At 39.5% G+C, this 15,468-nt stretch overlaps 1 protein-coding gene across 1 annotated transcript in view; it reads right to left on the reverse strand.

The window, feature by feature from the left end:
* Nucleotides 1-15,468, reverse strand: part of LOC124172679 — a 38,282-nt gene that overhangs the window by 13,566 nt on the left and 9,248 nt on the right. Inside the window, exons 4-5 of the mRNA XM_046552137.1 lie at nucleotides 10,657-10,823; nucleotides 489-641 (exon numbers count right to left, since the gene is read on the reverse strand). Of these exons, the coding sequence (XP_046408093.1) occupies nucleotides 489-641; nucleotides 10,657-10,823 (320 nt within the window). The remainder of the gene's footprint in view (nucleotides 1-488; nucleotides 642-10,656; nucleotides 10,824-15,468) is intronic.

A 15,468-nucleotide genomic window follows, 5' to 3' on the forward strand; every position in this document is an offset into this window, starting at 1 on the left:
TGCTGAGTTCGCCGTCAGGAGACACGAGATAGGAGTCGTGTGTCTCCTGACGACGTCGAATAACAAAACGTCTGGTTAAATAATTAGCACGCAGACGGGCACCCGAAAAATGGTGCGTAATAATGCATCTAATCGCTAAAACTTTAAATCCAAATACTACATATTGATCAATCTGTAGAGCTGCGATATGGAAAATAAACCTTCGCCTATGGATAAATGGATGGATGGAGATGCTTTGCTGGTGTATGGCACCCGTGACAAAAAAAAGGATCAGCCACTAGAGCCCAGTCTGAGAATATTTCATTTACAGTGGAACATCATTTTAGAAGTTTTTTTGCATCGTTATCATCTTGATAGGCAAATCCCATAATATAAAACCTACAGCATATATTCAAATTTTTTACACCACTCAACCTATAAAAATTGGGAGCTCACACAGAAAATAATAAATGTAGTAAAATTTAAAATTTGCAAAAGACAGTGCTTACCGACAATTAGGAAGTGAACCAAAAAGTCAATAGCCCTGTCCAACACCTTGAAGTTGTTCTCGAGGCCGTTGTAGTGCTGTCTGTAGTGGTACAAATGGAGAGTCCAAGAAAAATATGTCAGTGACACCAGGATTCCTATGATTGTGAAGGGCCCTGGAAACGAAAAAACGCCACAAATTTACAGCACTATATAACAGCAGAAAAGCTATTTTAACAAAAGGCATATCGTCATCTGGATTTCAAAAATGATACTAAAATGACCGTATCACCAACACATTTGTTGCAAATCACGTTCTCCGTACATACGTTGCGAAATAGTGCTTAGATCACAATAAATCAATCACCTTGAAAATTAGGGTACGGAAACGCAACTCCCATTTTTCAAAATTAAATAATACCCATTTTGTGACCAAAAATTTTGCAAAAGAATTAAGAATTATATTAAAATTTTTTGCAATGCTTTTTGAAACCAATATTTCTTTTAAATGTAATCAGAGAAAACATATTTTCACGCCGCTACATGCCAAATAGTTAACTTATTTACGGAAAGTAAAAGCGAATGACGAATCTTGATAATGCAACGTTCCCACGTCAATGATCCCGTACCTATCAATATCATGTACATACAGCTTTTGAAGTAATTAAAACACTATCACATATAATAAAGTTCTATTTATGGCTCAAAATGAGAGTGTTTATAGCGATTGTTAACGTACCGACACGACGAGGGAGATGGCGCTGGTTGTTTCTTTCTTTATTTACCTGGAGCCGTTGCCCTAACAATCCGGCCGAGAATTATCTCTCATTTTTTGTTAGTTTCGTAGTTATTCCGCATTTTGGCACTCCATTACGCACATGGAGTGGAGAATTGGCGTGGCGCCATTATCTCCATCATAACCTACGTCATCTCGATGAGATAGGCGATGGAATCTTCCCCCACCACTTTTGAAAGTCGAGGGCGACTTAGAAACGCGTGTAGGGGCCTCTTTTCAAGAAGGGACGGACGTATCCAGGATTCAAACTTTGAGGGGCGAGGACAAGCCATGGTTTTTCATGGTTGTTTAGGTTGTAAGTGAGAATTTCGGAAAAAAGTGAATCAAACCAACATTTTCAAAAAACTTAAACTGTGATTTATTAGTTTTTCAAATATTTTGCCTGAAAAAATTAAGAAACATTTGTTACACTAATATTATTTTTCGCGGATTTACGGAATTTTTTTTGAAAAATTTCGTTTCAATCCAGTCCTGATTTTCATGAAAGATTTGCGCGATTTTTTCTTCACGGGGGGGAGGTGCCCCCTCCTGCCCCTCACTAGGTGCGCCCAAGGACGGATCTACATCTACATAATACCCTGGGAGCCACCTCTAGGGTGTTAGGCAGGGGGTGACCAATCACCAACATGCAGCATGCAAGAGGACCGCCACATGCACACCACACGGTCATAGAAATATTACGCACACTAGAAAAATATACATGCTTATTCAATAAAAAAATTGCTAATGGTCACTAATTCCTAGAGCAAATAGTTGCCGTTTAGTCATATTTCCGCACACTCTTTTATTTCATCTTGATAGGGGTAATTGCTGACAAAGACCATCTCCAGTAATGACGCTACATCCATTGCGAGCGATGAAATTTTCTTCTGGATTTTGCCATCAAAACCTCATTCCCTTATAACATTAAATAGTAGCAGGTAAATACCATTAGCTCAATACAATTTTCAATAACACTGTACATTAGGGTGGGCCGAAAAAAGGTTTTTTTTCCTGATCAAATTTGCCCTATGCGGGAAAGTTGCGAAATGATATAAGGATCTCGCACACAAAATTTTTTAAAAATCGGATAATATTAACCACTGCCGCCCGAGCTCTAAAGTTTAAAATTTTGCGAAAAATCAGGCTGATTTCAGAATCAAACGGCTATTAAGACGAATTTTATGAAAATATGGGATAATGGATAATATCAAAGAGTGGATACGTGTTTATAGTTTATGAAAATGAAATTTGAAGTTTTTTTTGACAAAATCTATGGTTAAAAAAATGTCTATGAATTAACAACAAAATTAGAGTATAGACCACCCGCACAACACAACTCATTTTTGCCTATATTTCTAAAACTCCATTTTGGGGGATAAATTGCAGGTAAAATAATATTTATTTCGATTGATTTTCATTTCTTATCAAATAAGTCATCATATGGTAGTAAATAACCCCACAATAAGTATTAATAAGGGAAATTATTTGAAATTAACATCAATCATTATGACGAATAACGTACTTGTGGAGCTATTTTCAACAAGAAAACAGCCAAGGCTGAGAAAAAACAGAACCTGAACACCAAGCATTTCACTAAGTAGCTCTCTGCTAGTTTCGTAAAGAAACTACCCAGAACTCACCACGAGGAAGAGGCTACCATCGAGTTCCACCCGTGTCCCCCCAACCAACCTTCCAAAGGGTTACGGAAGGATTGACGCAATGGTTAAAATAGAGGAAAAGCGTACCAGGTGTGGAGTGGAGTGCGTGATATTTGTTGCACCCGAAAATTTCATGGGTAATGATTTGCCCACTTATGAAGAGATGATGAAAATGTTTTTGTACTCTCGGTACATTGAAGAAGAAGAAGAATAAAGTTAAAATACCATTATTTCTCTGCCGGGAATCGCGGAGACATTGGCTTATGCCATTTAAGGCATTTGGCATAGATCCTCTATCCCAGTTGTTGTATATAGGCAAATTTTTTGACGAATTATTCAATATCATGGAAATAATCGCAATATTCTTCGATCTGTCAACAAGAATGCTTTCATTGGTCTGAAGCAAGACTTCCTTCGTCACGCACGTCAGCTTTTTGATGTTGCGGTATGTAAATTGCTTTAGTGAGACTTATTCTGTTTGTGATATTCTTTCGAAAATGCCTTGTTTAGAATGGGAATTCCCTAAGGGCAGAGAAGTGGCAGGAAAATGAAGATAGGCGCCATCGATGTGCAGGAGACCAAAAATAGGAAGACGAGGCTTTACAGGTTGGAAAGAAAAAAGGAACACCCGAATGTTTCACCCTATTTTGTCATAACACTTCAGTTCGGAAGACTCAGGTGATGAAATGACATTGAACGGAGAGTTATGTAATGCAAGTGAAGGAGAGGATTTCATGGAAAAAGGTTAGTGTGAGTAATTTGAAATTGCCAAGATTTGCAAAATCCTGTGAATAATTCTGCATATCAAACCATACCTCTGCAGCACTTGCATCTGCGCACCTAATAGATATCGGGTTGGTTACTCAAGGAGTCAATGTACTTTTTGTTGACAAGAACAAAGTTAGAAGGGAAAGAGAAAGATTGCGCACGTGTCTTCGGAGGAATGTGGGAACTGTTAAACTGCAAGCGCTTTACTTCGACGAGAGGAAAGACTCTGCTTTCGTTTATAGTCAATCGAAGTGATAAACAATAGGTGAGGAGCGTGTAACTCTCGTTCAAGAGCCCAGTTCACGCTACTTATGGCATGTCACCCCATGTGTTCGCAAAGCTATTGGCCTCTAAGATTCCATCACGAATTTTCTAGGGGAGGAAATGATCATTACCGATGGACTCCAAACAATTGCGTGCGATGGAACTGAGGTTAACACCGGAAGCCATGCCGGAGTAATCAGGAAAATGGAAATGGCCCTAAGAAGACCTTTGCATTGGTTTGTTTGCCTGCTTCATTGCTATGAACTATCGTTTAGCACCGTCAAAAGAACTGATGACCATGGCAAAATTTGTTATCGAAGTTTCCGCTCCAATGCGGTTTTCAATAAAATTGAGACAATATTGAACAGAAGGCCCGAAGCAAAATATGAACATGATTCTTCTCATGAAATATATAAATAGAGACATCAAATTACGCCGCTACTCTATGATTCAGGGAAATGTAATTCTGCTTGCAATGTTAGCCGATGAACGCAGACAAATTCGTGCAATGGCCATCACAAATACATTGAAATCGAAAGAAACTCAGCAGGAGGAATCGAGGAAATTCGAATTTTCCAAAGCTAACCTTCGATGGAGTGAAGAGTTCTCGGGATCCCCACCGGGTCAGGAACTCCATATCTGCCGACGTTTCGATGTCCGACTCGGTCATCTTCCTCAATGCTGTGAATGAACACTTCACAGCCCTTCAATCAGTCCATTCGCCGGGAAAGCACAACATTTTTCTAAACTTCGATGCTCAAAATTATATTGAATTGGTTGACTGGGAATCAAATTAGGTAAATCAACCACCAATAGTAGCAGGGATGACAAACAAAAACTTGGAAGACCTTGTTACGGAAAGATCTGTATTAGAAGTACCTTTTCCCTGCCATACACAAGCAGTTGAAAGGATGGTACAAATGATAATGTTAGCATCAAAATCTATGTGCAGTATAGAACGCAGGCATGGACGGGCATTATCGTGCATAAGAGACGGAGAAATTCAGCCGAAATTCGAAAAAAATCACAAAATAATTTTGTCAGTGTAATTGATGTGCTTTCACAATCGTGTCCTTCGGAAGGTTGGCTGGGGGACACGGGTGGAACTCGATGGTAGCCTCTTCCTCGTGGTGAGTTCTGGGTAGTTTCTTTACGAAACTAGCAGAGAGCTACTTAGTGAAATGCTTGGTGTTCAGGTTCTGTTTTTTCTCAGCCTTGGCTGTTTTCTTGTTGAAAATAGCTCCACAAGTACGTTATTCGTCATAATGATTAATGTTAATTTCAAATAATTTCCCTTATTAATACTTATTGTGGGGTTATTTACTACCATATGATGACTTATTTGATAAGAAATGAAAATCAATCGAAATAAATATTATTTTACCTGCAATTTATCCCCCAAAATGGAGTTTTAGAAATATAGGCAAAAATGAGTTGTGTTGTGCGGGTGGTCTATACTCTAATTTTGTTGTTAATTCATAGACATTTTTTTAACCATAGATTATGTTAAAAAAAACTTCAAATTTCATTTTCATAAACTATAAACACGTATCCACTCTTTGATATTATCCATTATCCCATATTTTCATAAAATTCGTCTTAATAGCCGTTTGATTCTGAAATCAGCCTGATTTTTCGCAAAATTTTAAACTTTAGAGCTCGGGCGGCAGTGGTTAATATTATCCGATTTTTAAAAAATTTTGTGTGCGAGATCCTTATATCATTTCGCAACTTTCCCGCACAGGGCAAATTTGATCAGGAAAAAAAACCTTTTTTCGGCCCACCCTACTGTACATGCCATAATATAAAGTATCTAACATCTATTGCATTATGGTTAAAAACTTTTGGGCTATGTCGCCGCGTCAATTCTTGGGTGGCCTCGAAGTTTCCCGACCGATGCTGGTCGCTAAAGGTTTTATACTTAGACTCATCAGAGAAGCCTTAGAAAAATCCAAAGAAGAAAAGAACAATTTCAACAGGGATACCGGCATTAAAATTAGCCGTACTTGGCAACTCGTAGTGAGAAAAAACAGTCAGCAACCCACTACTCCAACCTCCCGCTCCCCTCCCCCCACCACCTGACACAGATACCTATATATAAGAATTTAAACTCTCATCTCTTCATAATCCCTTGAGAATGCGACCAGCGTCGGTTGGGAAACGTTGGGGCCACCCAAGAATTGACGCGGCGACATAGCCCAAAAGTATTTAATCATAATGACGGGCACCCGCGATAGTTTTAACGAAGAATTAGACTGCAGATAGTTTCTCAGATAGTTACCATGTAAATGACGATTTACGGACTGAAAGAGTTTGGGTTTCATGATCCAATGGGTGGAGAAGATCCTCACTGCTATTTGTAGCTAGGGAAAAGGAACTGCTCCCCCCTTCATACCCTTTTGACCTAGGTTTTGGGCTAAACCAGTATTTGGGCTAAACCATTGCCTGGTAGATATAATAACGAAGAATATCTTTATTGCAATGGGAATGGATACAATGGGTGGGCCCGCGAGGGTAACTCTTCTGAGGACCGCGAATGAAGTCAGTGACTTTTACGCCCACGCATCTCAAGAGAGGGACCAAAGCCCGTATGACACACTTTCCAATTTATTGGCCAATCCATTGAGTATTGGGTTATGGTCCAACTGACACGCACCAATTTCTTGCACAATATCCTTTCCACAATATTGGACACAATTTCTCGGCCAATTTGGAATTTAGAACAGTTTCTATTTTCTCGCGGTCAATCTCCAATCAGTTTTGTTGCCTCCTGTTGGCCAAACCAAGAAGCCAATAAATTGGAAAGTGTTATACGGGCTTCAGGAATGAAAAAAGTATAGGAGGCGCCGCCGCAATGAGAACCCGACGACGCCTTGCGGAAAAAGATAGGAATTGATGGTAGGGGATAGGGATAAACCCGCGCCACCATAGGGACGACGGGCCCACTGGTATTGAAACCATAATTCAATTTGCCGACCAAATTGGTGGATTATTCTTTAATGACCATAATCCATCGAGATAGAATAAAATAAAATAACTTTTTTTTATTCCAAACTTTATTTTAAATAGCACGACCCGGATTTCAGCATCTTATTCGGGAAAAAATGTACCTGCTGATAGCATTAGATGCTGAAACCCGAGTCATGCTATTTAAAATAAAGTTTGGAATAAAACAAAGTTATTATATTTTATTCTATAGTGAAACAATTCCACAAAGTAACGCTTGAGACCGTGTCTTATATAATCCATCGAATTTTCGTTGGACCATTTTCATTTTATTATCACATAATGCATTATTCAGAGAAGGGATATGCACTCTTATCAGGCAAAGAAAGACTGGGAGATACAGTACCTGTCAACTCTGCAGGGAATCGTCATTTAAGGCTTGCCTCGGAATGGATCAAAGAAAATGGCGAGTTGGGGGTGAAAATATTCGGGTTTATTCATTTGAAAACGGTGGGTAGAGGCATGGCTAGACAGATGGCCATTTGAAGTGCGGCAGACATGTTGGATCACTCGGAATCGCATTAGCTTTTAGTCCGAGGTAAGTAATACCATTGAGAAGCGGAATGGGCGACGTGGACTCCAATCAAGCCGAGTGGATAGGGGGGGGGGGGAATCTCACGTTACTATTGTAGATTGATTGATTGATTTATTCACCATGATAAGACAGGATTACACTTGTGTGGGTTTCGCCAAGTTTAAAAATAAAATTAAAAAAAAACATAGAAATTCATATAAAAAAGAAAAAATCTACAAGAGAAAATCTTCAGACAAAGTTATATTACAAAGAGATGAAAAAATATTTCTTTACATCGTTATGGCTTTTCATCTCTCTATGGACACCTGAATGCTATAAAAGGCATTTTTTACAAAAAATCTTTTAAAGTATCATTAATTTTTTTCTCGGCCGTTATATTCACATTAGGTAATTAAAATCAAGGACCTTCACATCAGATAGATAATTATAGTCATGCATCAATAAATGAGAATTTAACTATGGATGCATTAAAATATCATCAACGAAGGTAATGTCCCTCAATGCGGCAAGCGTCGAACATCGCGAGATGCTTAAATTAGTCTTGAATAAAGGCTTAGCCTTCACCCCGGAAAATTTGTCCTTTTTCTTTTTAGCTCCATATCCCGTTGAGCATTTAGGGACAAAACGGGATCTTTCACCAAGTTATCATAAATATTTTACTGAATGCCTCTGCCAACTACAAATATCCACCATAAGCCGCCGTGTAATGAATATTAATAATAGATATTGTCCTCGGATTTTTCCGTACTGCCATCTGACGTCCAGTAGAGAAAGAGGGGCGTGGGGAAATAGTTAACCTTCCAGTTGGAGGGGGGAGGCCAGGGCCGCTTCATCAATTAGGCACAGTGCCTAGGGCCTACGGACTTTTCAAGGGCCCACGAAAGCCAGTACATAAAGTGAAAACAAGTTCAGAATGCCAGTAAAATTTAATAATGTTTTTATCAAAGTAACTGTATATAACCGTGTGAGATGAGCACCTGAGCAAGTCAAGCTGCAGTGCTGTTGATCTGTAAATTACAGTATGGCTTTTCGGCTCTTTGTCTTAGCAAAGTCACATACGGCGTCCTCAAATGTCATTTCCCTCATCAAATCCTTTTCAATTAAAAGTAATGCCAGGGAAGATAGTCGTGTTTGTCCCATCGTTGACCGAAGATACGTTTTCATCAATTTGAGTTTAGAAAACGGAACTTAGTTTATAACTTTTTTAAAATTTTTTAAGAAAAAGAAGCACACGACTAACGATAAAAAACGAACGCGAAGCGCATGGTGTAACACCGGAATTATTACGTCATCACTGCATAGTCTGAATAGAATAATTAACAATGCGGAAAGTGCATTTAGATTTCAAATCGCAAAGAAGTGTGGGTGCCTTTTTGAAAAATATTAAAAATGAAGTCGGGGAGGGCCTACGACTTTGGAAGTGCCTGGGGCCTACGATGACCTTAAAACGGCCCTGGGGGAGGCAATTGAATAACGGGCAGTAATTGGAGCGAAATGTTTGTGAGGAGTTAGTTGGCGATGCACTCTTCCTCATGCTCCTTACTTCAAGGCGTGCGCTATGTTAGATTTCTTCCTGCGTCCAAAACAAAACGTTTCCATTGCAAGTGGGCAACTATAGGTTTTGGAATAGTGATCCCCGCTCATTTGCTTGGCGCAAAAAGGCGCAGACATTTGTGCCATTCTAGACGCCGTAAGAAGAGGGATCAGGTTCCTTTTCATGTTTTATACCCTGTGTTGATAACATTTTCAATTTGCGTTATTTTGCTTCAGCAACTAATTATTCCCGTTTAATGGTTTTAACCACCAAATAGCCCACACTTAAGAAAGAGAGTAGTTTGGAATTAGGCTTATTAACTAGGGATGGTCGGAACGGATACCTCGGATCCAAATATCCGCGGATATTGCCCTTCGTCGGATACATCGGATCCAAAGTCGCGGAAGACATCGGATCTGGATCCGAAATTTTAAATAATGGCTTCAGTGAATGCGACGCCCCATAAGGGTGGAAAGAGTTCCGATTCTCTCTTCGAATGCGCCGTCGCATGCGATTCTTGTCCTTCTCATGAACCCTTTTGTTTGAAATCTCTCGCAGAGGTTACGTAGGAGAATTTCAGCCGTGGAAAATAAAAATAGAAAAATACGACTGGCACATAGTGCGACTCTTCCCATGAGATTGAACAATCGTCGGGGGAATCTCAGCGACAGGAATTCGAAAATGCATTTGGTTTAGAAAATATCCGATCCGAAAGATCCGGCTTCGAAAATATCAAGGAGATCCGATTCGAATCCGGATTCGAAAAAAATCTTGGATCCGTCCATCCCTATTGCTAACGATAAACTTCCAAAAAATTGCCTTTAATTGCGACGAGGCCATTACTTGATGAGAGACGTCGAGCTGAAAACTACAAATATTATCCGGCATACTTTAATTTAGCACCTCACAATGGGTGTACCAACAATGTACTGATCATATTCTGATTCTGTGAATGAACAGTATCTACCATTGTCATTGTGACCTCAGTACATTGTTGACTGTCACGTTTTTACTCGGGGTTACCATCTCGGCCCTCTTGACTTCTATCTATTTGCCCATACCTTTATCAAAAGCGTATAATGAGAAATTGCTCACATTCAGCCGACCAATTGTGACCGCATACTCATACAGTTGCACAACTCTTTGTGGTCGGGGACGGTGATCAAACTGATTAAGCCGTGAGTAGGCAGAAAAGGATTAAAAACTCTCTGTCAACACCAATGTCTAATTTAACCCCATTTCAGGTGGGCTGTACGAAATTTGCCTCGGCTATTTTCCGGAATTACCAACATTTCAGATTTAAAACATTTTCAGCCACTTAATTTTATTTAGTACGTCTAGATATTTTCCCAATTCTTAAGATATATTTACATCTTATAACCATAGAAAGATTATGGAGGTTTACATAAATTACAGCCGTTGAAAAGGCCACAATCACGAAAAAAGTGAAATATTTCGGGCCGATAAATCGGCCCCTGACAGCAAAAGGGTATTTAAAGAGGTTGGAGTAGCAGTAAGAATAAGCATCGATTAACCATTCCATATACAACTTTCCATTCTTCAATTCCCTGATATGAAGGCTATCAGGAGTTTTTTTTCTATTCTATCGACCGGAACGAATCCTGATCATTCATCCACATTCACTCACCGACCGTCTCGCCGTTGACGAGTTGCATGTTGGCGATGACCAATTGGAGGAGAAGCTGCGGCGCCGACTCGTACAGCGCCTCATGCACCCTCCACTGGTCCAGCTCTCGTTCGTTCTCCACCATCATCGCGAAGTAATGCGCATTAATCGAAGATATTTCGCTCCGACTGAGAAAAAGAGTCAAGAAGAAAACTTGTGGTGTATTCTGTAAAAACATTCATATTCAGGTTTCATCCCCAACAGCACACATTTGGATATACATATGTATTTACATTGTATTTTCATGGGTCGCCTACATATGTATTTTTGTTATGTATTACATCTGTAATACATATGTATTATTGAATGTATTTCCTCTGTATTCATACATACGTGGTACGTGTTACACGATGAATATATTTGTATTTTTTGTTTATTTTTGAAATTTGAATACAGGTAAATGTACCTACATATGTAAATGTGGTCAAAAATACACAAAAAATATAATATTTATATTTTCTGTAATTTTTGGGAGGTGATGGAATTTACGAGGGCCTGCAGATTTGATTTTTGATTTCCATGATTTTTAGTCCAAAAATTTCAAACTTCCTTTTTAATTCATGCCAACGGTAAGGCATTGGTATAAAGAGATTACGTAGGTATATGCAGCAGTATTCAATGAAATAAAAAAAATCCATCTAGCCGTGAAATGGCAAGAATATTAAAGGAGAGGGTGTGCTCCTCTCCCTACAACGCTCCTACGAAATAAAAGATAAGGTGCCTCGAGTGAAGATCCACGGAGAAAAAAAAACGGTACTGTGTCTTTCCGATGACATAGCACTTGTATCATAGCAGACACAGTGGGAGACGTGAAGAAAATTCCATCATCTCTGGGAAAAATAATGACAAGATGTAAGCTGAAAAGATCGATTGTTAAATGAATTCCACCCCGAACGGAATCCTGTATTGATGTTGGTGGTTGTTTTCGGGATTGGCTGCGTAGGTAACATTTCTATACTCGACGTTTCACTCCTCCTACTGGGAGCGTTATCAAGAGAATGGGAGGAAAACCGTTCTCGTCCCGACCTTATACAGGCTTCGTTAACCCATTGTTGACCCGATTTTGAATTTACACGGAAGGCGATGGCCGTTGGTAATTATATTGGGCCAGGAACCCTCTCCATGTGCGGCTGAGGTTATATCCATCCTCCCCATTGAAGTTGTTTGGTCTTTTCGCAATCTCGACGGATTCACGTATAAGACGCGGATGGTATTCTTCCGTCTTCGCCAATACCCATGTAGCGTTAAGCATTATTTTATGCCCAGGGCTGGAGGTGTAATGTTCAGCAACAGCTGATGCGTCCCACTGATGTAATTTTAACGCTCTTTCGTGCTCTTTAAGCCTTTGGGAGATAGAACGCTTGCTCTGCCCCACGTAGCTTCTGCCGCATCAGCAGGGAACCTCATACACTCCCATGGATTGAAAAAAAATCCTGTATTGAGCGACCACCCACGGTTCCACTCATAATTAACCTGGTAAAATCGGGTGGTTCCTTGCATATGGGTAATTTCATTCAGTGAATAGGTGGTAAATTCATTCTCTGAGGTGGCCTTCGGTCAGAGTGAGGTGCGGTCTTTGAAGAAGCATATGAAATTTTCTAAATGGCATGAATGCTACCATCACTTCCTTTAAATGTTGGTTGTTTTGAGAGGTGGACGCTCATTAGGAGTAGTTATAAGGAAAGTCTCGAGTGAAAATATATTTGTGGAAACAGTTTTTAAAATTATTTTTAACTCATAGCTTAATCCCAATAAACCACGGCCAAGACGATGAATTTTCACAATTCCTTCAAAATGCGAATATAATTACTTCATATTTCTGTTAATGTAATATGTTGCCCTTACTTTTCAGAATTGAGAAAGTCACGTTTTCTTAGTCTCAAAATGATCCAAATGAGGTTTATATTCACGTAATAAAATGTGGATACTTTCAAATTATGGGGAACCCGTTTCCCAAGGGCCCTGGCTACTAAGAACCCTGAAATGCGTTTTTTTGTGGGGCAGAAAAAGTACTATCTTTACCTAAAAAGGGAAAGTAAATATCTTCAGGGACGAATCTCTTTTTATTTTGACCTATTTTTAAGCGTTTAAGAGATATTGTCCGTCGTAATGCGATCCACCCCCCAAGAGCGCCACCCTTCACCGCGGTGCGCTGAGGTACGGCCCGCACCACTTGCTAGAGACTTCTCCTCCACCCCTTTCCCGCACTTGGAAAGGTGTTTGCTCCTGATGGCAGGGTTTACATTCAATTGATACAGACATGAACAGTTTGTTCCTCTGGTGTCACGATTAATCTTTTTTAAGCGTACAACGTCACTTTTAACACTTTGCGTGCCAAGGGCGTAATATTACGTCTATCTATTTTATTGACTTTGTTTGCGTGAAGCTGTAATGTTTCGCCCATAGTACTTTTCCAGTTTACCGCTTAGTGGTTCTGTTATTTCGAAAGCATTTCCTCGATAGAAAAAGAGTTATTTTAATGTCTTGAGGACGAAAAGTCCTCTGTAGCTACCGGCACCCTTTTCTCAGCCTACTTTGTGTGAAAATTTGGAGGAAAGAACCGTTCATTGAGGGTGCAGTGACCCTTTTTGTCATCTAAGGATTTTGAATGCTGTGCTTGGAGCAATGCTTTTGTATGATTTTCCATGGCTTGAATAGTTCAAATTGAGCGTAATAAGACATATTATGCATTTTATGGCGGTACATCATTTGTTGCAACTTTTTTATTTTTCAAAATCAGTAGGTTTTCATTATTAAAATATATATTTAAAAGTTAGCAATAAATGTAGAATCTGAGTTTTTCCCGGCGTATGCTCTGCAGGAATATTTCTCGGGTTTCCCACCGGGTGTCGTATCGGGTTGTAGTTCCCAACGTTTCCATGACTAAGTCCGTCATCGTCATCAGGGGTTAATGTTGAGCCAAGTTTTTTCTCCGGTATTTATACACATGAGGGCCGTTCAAGTGGGCCCTGATTGGTCCTTTCTGAATTGGGGTGATTTATAGTGATTGATCACTGACTTCCACGTAGTACTTAACACTTTCGCTGCGGCGGACGCACCGGTGCGTCCTGCGCAAACTATTATGCTGAGCGGAGGACGCACCCGTGCGTCCTGCTCCGACCCGTTTTCAAATGGCCATAGAATCAGCCGAGAACGTCTTGGCCGCTCCAAATTACCTCTCGCTGCTCTATTACATTCCGTACTATTCCATGTTGGCCGTCGTTTCTAGGAATCAACTGTCATTATTTAGGTAAATACTTTTTCATCTTTTTTCCATTTTTTCGTGATTTTTATGATATTTTGATTTTTCTGAACTAAATCGTCTCGGAAACGGAGATAAATGGGTCTTGTATGCATAAAAAACTCTTCTAAGTATTATTTATGTCAAATAAAGTTTTATACTCAGTTTTTTCGAATATGTGGAAATGTTTCGATATTCCTGAATATAGCAAAAATATGTGAACACATTGGTTTGGACAATTGCCATGGCTGCTTCTTTTGAACATAATAGATATTACGTTTAGCGATGAAAAATCCCTTGAAAAAGTAATATGCGTAATTGAGCCAGGTTCGATGCCAGAATTTTCTATACATGTACATTTATCGTGCATAATGCGGAAAAAGTTAGCTCTAAGAAAGTTATCACCATAAGGCATATCGAGGGGCATTATGTAATCCCCTTTGATAATAATGAATTATAATCCATTGCACTCTTCTTTTATTCTTCCATATAGCCTATTGATTATGTAAACATGCCGTAATGTTGCCGAATTTTGCTTTAACATAATGAAAAATGTTTCTGATCATCACTTGTTCCACAAAACCCCGAATTACAATATTAGACAAGTGTCTCATTATATTACTGGCCAATTGCAAAGGTTATATACTTTGCTAAACTGACAGATAGGAATATAATTACCACACTTTGCGTATACATTACAAACGAAACTGAAATCTATCACCATATGAAGATAAAGTATTTTACACGGGATCCATTAGCATTGACCTTGAGAATGAAATTCAATGCCGATATGACGGAAATATAATACCGGGAATTCCAAGACGATCACAATAATGTGTGAAATAAAAGGGTAATATTTCGTCTCATTTCATGCGGATATCGTTTCCTCTGGCCTATAAAAACAGTGTGGTCGAGGCATTCCTTTCACTCTCATCCCTCCACGTCCTCTGGCCAAAATATCATTGCAAGTACGACGTTGCCACAGGAAAGTAATAGGTGCTTGAGGCCTTCGGAATAGATTGATATGCTCCATTTTCGGAGATATCTATCCTCTGAAGTATCATCGGAGGTGTCACCTGTTACCTGAATACCTGTCTCCTGTTACCTGATTTTTTCCCATTACATTAGATGGCTGAGGAGCCAGTAGCATCAACATCTGGTTCAGCGGGAACGTTATGAAAAAAGAGATGAATATCCTCAGAGAATTTTGAAGAAAAAGACTAATTAGGAGTTGATGGATACCCTCATGCAGTTTGATGATGAGATGGACAGCAAGGAAGATAATGCATCCCAGGAAGGAATTCCAGAGAAGTCGTCCGAAGAGAGTCAGGAAGAAAACGCCCATGCACCTTCATAAAAACTGTTCCGAAAGCACTCAAATAACTTCGATTTATGGTACAAAGCTGAACTCTTAGTAACAGATATCCCTTTTTCTGGCACCTCAGGACAAAAACTAAATGTTCCCAGCAGGAATCCTTACGACTTACGACTCTCATTGCCAATGATGTTTTTTGAGTAGTAACAGAAACGAA

The sequence above is a fragment of the Ischnura elegans genome (genome assembly GCF_921293095.1).
Source record: "Ischnura elegans chromosome 13 unlocalized genomic scaffold, ioIscEleg1.1 SUPER_13_unloc_2, whole genome shotgun sequence".
NCBI lineage: Eukaryota > Metazoa > Arthropoda > Insecta > Odonata > Coenagrionidae > Ischnura > Ischnura elegans.